This window comes from Pelodiscus sinensis, chromosome 23, assembly GCF_052426305.1.
Source record: "Pelodiscus sinensis isolate ZL-2025 chromosome 23, ASM5242630v1, whole genome shotgun sequence".
NCBI classification, from domain to species: Eukaryota; Metazoa; Chordata; order Testudines; family Trionychidae; genus Pelodiscus; species Pelodiscus sinensis.
The window spans coordinates 16416722-16424306 of NC_143074.1; the positions used below are offsets into that span (position 1 = coordinate 16416722).

At 46.3% G+C, this 7585-nt stretch overlaps 1 protein-coding gene across 2 annotated transcripts in view; it reads right to left on the bottom strand.

The window, feature by feature from the left end:
• Positions 1–7585, bottom strand: part of LOC102455930 (globoside alpha-1,3-N-acetylgalactosaminyltransferase 1 (FORS blood group)) — a 31966-nt gene extending 24381 nt beyond the window's left edge. Inside the window, exons 1-2 of one of the 2 annotated variants that reach the window (XM_075905405.2) lie at positions 7287–7585; positions 55–220 (exon numbers count right to left, since the gene is read on the bottom strand). In XM_075905405.2, the coding sequence (XP_075761520.2) occupies positions 55–130 (76 nt within the window). In that variant the 5' untranslated portion in view covers positions 131–220; positions 7287–7585. The remainder of the gene's footprint in view (positions 1–54; positions 221–7286) is intronic. The other variant, XM_025178303.3, reaches the window with a different exon arrangement.

Sequence of the window (7585 nt, forward strand, 5' to 3'; positions counted from 1 at the left end):
TGCCTCCCCCCAGAACAAGGCAGGTGTGCATGCAGAGGCAGAAGAAAACCTTACCTCCCCAGGCCGATTCACAGAGCTGGGAGCTGGAGATGATGCAGTGCCAGGGGCAAACACCAGGCAATTTGTACATCCCAGGTGGCTCTGAAGTTCTTTCTAGGGTAGTGCAGTTTGCTTGCTGGCCATCACTCAGGCCAGCCCATAATAATAACCAGGCCCAACCCTGCAACCACAGAGCATTGTGCAAGAGACCAGTTCACGTCAGGAGAGATTCCAGAAGACTGGAAAAGGGCAAACGTAGTGCCCATTTATAAAAAAGGAAATAAGAACAACCCAGGAAACTTCAGACTAGTTAGTTTACCTTCTGTGCCAGGGAAGATAATGGAGTAAGTAATTAAGGAAATCATCTGTAAACACTTGGAAGGTGGCAAGGTGATAGGGAACAGCCAGCATGGATTTGTAAAGAACAAATCCTGTCAAACCAATCTGATAGCTTTCTTTGATAGGATAACGAGTCTTGTGGATAATGGAGAAGCGGTGGATGTGGTATACCGAGACTTTAGTAAGGCGTTTGATATGGTCTTGCATGATATTCTTATCAATAAACTAGGCAAATACAACTTAGATGGGGCTACTATAAGATGGTTGCATAACTGTCTGGATAACCGTACTCAGAGAGTAGTTATTAATGATTCACCATCCTGCTGGAAAGGTATAACAAGTGGGGTTCTGCAGGTGCCTGTTTTGGGACTGTCTCTCTTCAATATCTTCATCAACGATTTAGATATTGGCATAGACAGTATGCTTATTAAGTTTGCAGATACCACCAAGCTGGGAGGGGTTGCAACTGTTCTGGAGAATAGAGTCATAATTCAAAATGATATGGACAAATTGGAGAAATGGTCTGAGGTAAACTGGATGAAGTTTAATAAAGACAAATGCAAAGTGCTCCACTTAGGAAGGAACAATCAGTTTCATACATACAGAATGGGAAGCGACTGTCTAGGAAGGAGTATGGCAGAAAGGGATCTAGGGGTTATAGTGGAACACAAGCTGAATATGAGTCAGCAATGTGATGCTGTTGCAAAAAAAGCAAACATGATTCTGAGATTCATTAACAGGTGTGTTGTGAGCAAGACACGAGAAGTCATTCTTTTGCCCTACTCTGCGCTGGTTAGGCTTCAGTTGGAATATTGTGTCCAGTTCTGGGCACCGCATTTCAAGAAAGATGTGGAGAAATTGGAGAGGATCCAGAGAAGAGCAACAAGAATGATTAAAGGTCTAGAGAACATGACATGAAGGAAGGCTGAAAGAATTGGGTTTGTTTAGTTTAGAAAAGAGAAGATTGAGGGGGAGACATGATAACCATTTTCAGGTATCTAAAAGGGTGTCATAAGGAGGAGGGAGAAACTTGTTCATCTTGGCCTCTGAGGATAGAACAAGAAGCAATGGGCTTAAACTGCAGCAAGGGAGGTTTAGGTTGGACATTAGAAAAAAGTTCCTAACTGTCAGGGTGGTCAAACACTGGAATAAATTGCCCACGGAGGTTGTGGAATCCCCATCTCTGGAGATATTTAAGAGTAGGTTAGATAAATGTCTATCAGGGATGGTCTAGACAGTATTTGATCCTGCCATGAGGGCACGGGACTGGACTCAATGACCTCTCAAGGTCCCTTCCAGTCCTCATATTCTATGATTCTATGAAGTCAAGAGCAGTGTGGCCAACTCATGTGATTTTAGAACAAGTCTCGCATTTTTCTTAAAGCCTCAGCTCCCACAGTCCTGTGGTGTGAGAAACCTGGATTTCTCGCTCTTTTTTTTTTTTAAAGTAAGTTGGCTCTCTTGATGGCAAAGAAACCTTGAACACATGTGCCACGAAGGACACCAACACACCAAAGCCTTAGGACGAGCTCTAAGGACTTCCCATTTGACAAAGGCTGGTAATGAAAGAGGTGACTCCCCTCCCCCAAAAAGGTCACCCTACAGCCGTGGTGTCCAGGACGCCAGCCACGAGCCACACGTGGCTATTTGGCTGGGTGAATGCAGCTAGTTCACTGAAACAGTAGCCGCTATAGTGGCTTCTGCTTCAGAACTGGTTGGACACCACAGCCCTAGAGTAAAGGAGAAAGTGGCTGCAAGACAGTAGTGGAGTGCAGGCCAGCCTGAGCTTCATAGACCTTGCGGGGTTCTAGGAGCTGGTAGCCAGCAGGAAGCGGTGGGAAGCTCAATTAGCTGGGAGCCAGGTGGCATGAAAAACAGAGGCCAAATGGCCAGAGCAGTGAAACAGGAAGGCTCTGCAGGGCTTTGTGGAGTCCAGTCCTCAGCACCTTCAACTTCCAGGGGCTCTGATGGATAAGAGATGAGGAAGAGGCCTTTCAAACCCATGTGTCATTTTCACAGGACCATCACCGGACTCCCACTGCTATGCGTTAGGCTGTGGGCATTCTCACAGCTCACTGTTGCATTAACAAAGTGTCTGAGCCCCTGAAATCAGAGGCAAAGATCAGCATTACAGGGTCTGCACCTGCCTCTTGTGTGCACCCCTTTTACTCTAGCTAGTAGTGCCTGCAAGCACAGTTATTTCAGGAGGGGGCACCCACCTCTCCTGGATGCCCCCTTTCTCTTAGTTAGGTGTGAGCCTGTTCTTCTTTTTTGGTATTACATCAGGGTGGCACCTACTTCTTCCAAGTACCCCATTCCCCAGCTACTGGCTCTCTTAGCCAAACTTTGGCTGTTTAGCCCTCAGAGTATACAATCCCGAGTTCTTATCATGGCCCTGGAATGGGGCTGTAGCTCTTAGGCTTCTTCCCTGAAGCAATGCCTTCTTCCCCCACCCAGCCAGGGGGGTTTCCAGCAGCCCTCCCCAGGATCATCTTGCAACCAGACAAGCAGGCCCCATCACACTACCCTCATGTGGTCTGGCCAAGTTCTGGACACGGTCCTCCAGGCTCAGCCTGCCCACATTGACCTATTCAAGGACCTACTGGTCTTTTCCCCCAGCCACACATTCTTTGTTCAATCCTCAAGCACCATGCAAGAACAAACTAGTATGCTGGGCTGCAGCTCCTTTTATATGGCCCTCCTGCACTCTGATTGGCTGCTTCCACTGCAGCCACTCTAGCCAGCTTTGGAGGACCTCTCTGCTGCTTCTTTACTGGAGTGAGTGTGGCAGAGCCCTGAAGTGTCCAGCAGGGGGCCTTTGGGCATGCTCTATCCCATCATTGACTTCACTGACACTGGGATTTCACTTCAGCCATGCACGGTCTCCCCTCAGCTCAGTCATCAGGAATTACTCAGTTCCATGCAAGCATTGTGCACCTCCAGAGGTCATATGCAGCACTGGCCTCTACACACTATGTCCTGCCTAGGCTTCCCCTATGCTTTATGAAAAGATGCTTATGAATATGCATAACTGGACAATGCTTTATGCAAAATACTTCTTGTAAGGTATCATTTAAAAAGCTGTAATCTGCTGAGTTGGCATGTTCTATTTGTGTGCATGTACCTTTCCTGTACTTGAAGGTAGAAATATGAACTCATTTTGACTAATCTAGACATGCTAAGTGAGGGCCATTAAGGGTATTTCAGAAACCTGAGGGCTTGTGGATAAGGACAACAATCTGTAAATGGGTTTGGTTTTCCTATGAACCAGACAGGAGGAGAGGCTCACAATCCCCACAAGGACATGTGACCATGTCACCCGATGCTGGAATCCATCTTGAATTTTGTAATTTTTCACAGAGATGTGGGGTAATTGACAAAGGCTCCCCGCCCTAGGGAAATTCTATACAAAGCAAGGGAAGTAAACAATGGATTGCCTTCAGCTGGCTTTACAGACTGACTCCTTACTCTGGAAAAACACCTGGAAACAAAGGACTGTGACAACAAGAGGGGGAGGAGAACTGCTGGACCTAGGTCAGGAAGGATATCTCTGGCCTGACAAGGACTTTATTTATCATAAGAACTAGGCTCAGATATTATGATTTATAACACATTCTCTTAGTGTATTATGTTTAGCTTGCATGTTTTCCTTTCTTTTGTTCAGTAACCTATATTGTTCCCCTTGCTATCTCTGATGTCCATTTAAATCCTATTTTTATACTTAAAATCACTTGTTTATTAATAAACCCAGTGTAAATAATTGTTACCACAGGCAGGGAGCTACAGCTGTGAATATTGCGCTTTCATTGTTAAGGCGAATATTTTATGAGCGTGCTCTGAATAAATTGTATACAGAGTAAGATGGTTTAATCTGGGGTTGTGCACCTGGGTGCTGTGTCAAGTCCCTTTGTCTGAGCCTTCCCAGAGGTGAGCTGAGCTCAGTGTCTGTGTTACTCTGCTGAGGGCAGTGACTTTAACTCTGAGCCATTGTTAGAGGAGACCAAAGGGTCTGGCTGAGCGGGACGGCTGGTCTGGCACTCCAGAGCTCAGTGGTATTTCAGCACATCAAGTGACAGTCTCAAGGGGATCTCTGTGACCAATCCTTTCACAAAGGCATCGCCACCGTCTCCGAGAGCAAGAGGGTCCCCTCAGGGAAAATAATTCAGTCATCGTGGCCCATGCCGCCTTGTCCTCTCTGCTCTGTGGGAGGAAGTTCATTGTGCTTGCGGTGGTAACTTTTCTGAGGTGTCCACTTGTCAATTCAATTGACACCCCACCACTTTCAATAGCTAACCTGGGCAGGGTTAGAACCAGTAACCTGATGATGGAAGTCTCCTCTAGCTCAGTCACCCAGTCCCTCACACGCCTGAGTTTAATACATTGCAAATAAAGCCCAGACAGTGCTCAGGGGTCTCAATGGCAATTTTGTGTGGAAAATTTCACTTAGGCTGTGTCCAGACTCAGGGGTTTTTTCGGAAAAAGTAGCCTTTTTCCGAAAAAACTTCCCCTGCGTCCAGACTCAAGCCGCGTTCTTTCAAAATTAAATCGAAAGAACGCGGCTTTTCTTTCGATGGCGGTAAACCTCATTTCACGAGGAAGAACGCCTTCTTTCGAAAGTTCCTCTTTCGAAAGAAGGCGTTCTTCAATGTAAATAGGGCTTCTTCGAAAGAGAGCATCCAGACTCACTGGATGCTTTCTTTCGAAAAAGCAAGCTGCTTTTTCGAAAGTTCAACGTGCAGTCTAGACGCTCTCTTTCGAAAGAGGCTTGCAGTCTAGACATAGCCTTAGAAAGTTAAGGCATGCTGGCAGGCAGAGATATTTCCACTGTGCTCCTCACCGGAGCATCTTGAGGGGAACCAGACCTCCAGCACAGGATAAGGGTCCCTCGGGAGGTGGAGTGAACTCTGGAGTGGCCTAGGGGATAGGGCATCAGCATCTGGGGCACAGGATGTGGTTAACTAGAATCAGGGGTGGCCCTAGACTAGCTGCCAGCAACTGGTGCCCTAGGTGAACCATGCAATCGGCACCCCCACCTCCAAACCCCTCAATGATATTGCGCCACCATTTGGTGCCCCATTTAACTTGGTGCCCTAGGCGACCACCTAGTTCGCCTATATGGATGGGCTGCCCCTGACTAGAGTCCCCGGCCCCCACTCCACCCACTCAGGCAGCTCCTGGACAGCCAACACAGGCTGCCCCAGGGATCAAGCTGTCTCCCATATCAGGAAGGCAAGATAAGGGATGCCCTGAAGGTGAGGTGAGGTGGGGCTGTGTTCTTGAGTGGACTAGGGGATAGGACATTTACCTGGAGAGCACAGGGTGGTTGGCTTGAGCCCAGCCCACCCTGGGAGCTGTTGGTTAGCCAGTACAGGCTGCCCCAGGGATAAAGCTGGCTCTTGCATTAGGATGGAAATAAAACTACCGTGTGTCTGACTAGCTGACTGAACGTACTGTGAAAAAGCATGTTGTTATATGTGCAGTGAAGACTTTAGCTTATGACTTTTGCAGTAAATGTTTATATCCCACTCACAATATTATGCAATAACTCCCTGCCCTTTTCCCCTTGCAGTATTACATAGTAACACAGTCAGATCGTCAGGCCAGATTCCCAGCTCAGTTAGAATCCTAGAATAGTAGGACTGGAAGGGACCTCCAGAGTCACACGGGAAAGCTGACCAGATGCAATCAAGAGAGCAATTGAGGGAACAAAAGGTCAGGCACTAAGTCCCAACTGCCACAGCAGCTGAAATTGAAACTGCAGTCAGCAGTAATCAGAATCAGAATTCAACAAATAACATTCAAACAGTCGAGCAAACTCACTCACACCAAAAGCAAGTACTCTCACTCTCACCAGGTAGCCTGTTCAGCGGCGGGATCTCTTGCGGTCCCTCTCAAACCCCCCTGTCTGCAGCCCCCTCTCCGCTTTCAGACTTCTACAAGTGTCTGTTAGGTTACGTCTACAAGCAGAGCTATTTTGGAACTATCCCAAAATAGCTATTCTGTGTCTTCAGAGCAAGCCCATTATATCAGAATACAACAGGCTCACTATTCCGACTTCCTTATAAAGCTCATTACACGAGCATTAAGGGATGTTTCGGAATAGTGCCTTATTTCAAAATTTGGTGCTGTGTAGACAGCACCAAATTTCGAAATAAGCTATTTGAAATAACATCGAAATAAGGTATGCAATTTTCATAGTGCAAATTGCATAGCTTATTTCAAAGTATGGGTGCTGTGTAGACATATCCTTACTCTGAATCTGGAGTATCCTCATTGAGGGGAGTTCCTTCTGATTTGAACTGGAGTGAGCAGAGCTCAGAAACTGGCCCACTCTGTGTGAAAAAATTCCCCATCTCGTTCATACTGTTAGGGCCAAAGGGACAGCAAAACTCAATACCAAGGAAAGTGAAAACAATCTGGGGGAAGTTGTAGTTGATACAATATTCTAACACCAGCTTCCAAAGGGACAGAAAAATAGCGAACACCTCTTTCATTACGAGTGGTCCTATGGACTTTAGAGACTAACCAGACTGCCTTTTCTTGTCCCCTCCTTCCCAATTTTCCCTTCTTCCACCCCCTCTCCCATCTCCTCTATTTATTTTGGTCCTAGACATCCAACACTCTGGTCATTTGGAGAAGTAGGCTGTGCCCACAAAAGCTCATGATACCATCTACATGTTTTGTTAGTCTATAAAGTGCTACCAGACTATTTGTTCTTTTTTCAGACTATATAGAATCATGAGTTTTCATTGTTAACATTTTTTAACTCTTTCATCGTTGCTCAGGTTTGCTTTGCTTCAAGAGGTTTTTTTTCCTGGTAAATTAACCTGTATGTTACATCCAGACCAAAATGATACACGCACCCCCACCCATCATCTCAGAAGGATTTTCTGGTCTCAGAGACATACCTGTTTGCGATGGCTTTCCAGAAAAGATTTTCTTCATAGAACAAGTCCTTCGGGTTTCTGAAAGCGGTGATTAAATAAGGTTTGAATTACACTCTCTTCGGGCAAACAACCAAGATTGGCTATCACGTGGCTGTTTTCACATCTGTGGGAAATTTCCCCACTGGATTCCCTCCTGTAAATGCATTCCCGTCACCGACTGGAACCACGGCACAAGCGCATCCCGTCTTCTCAGAGTTATAAAATTTTACAGTCACGGATCCAGTATCTGGCTTCAGACAGAAGATTCAGTGCTTCTCAGT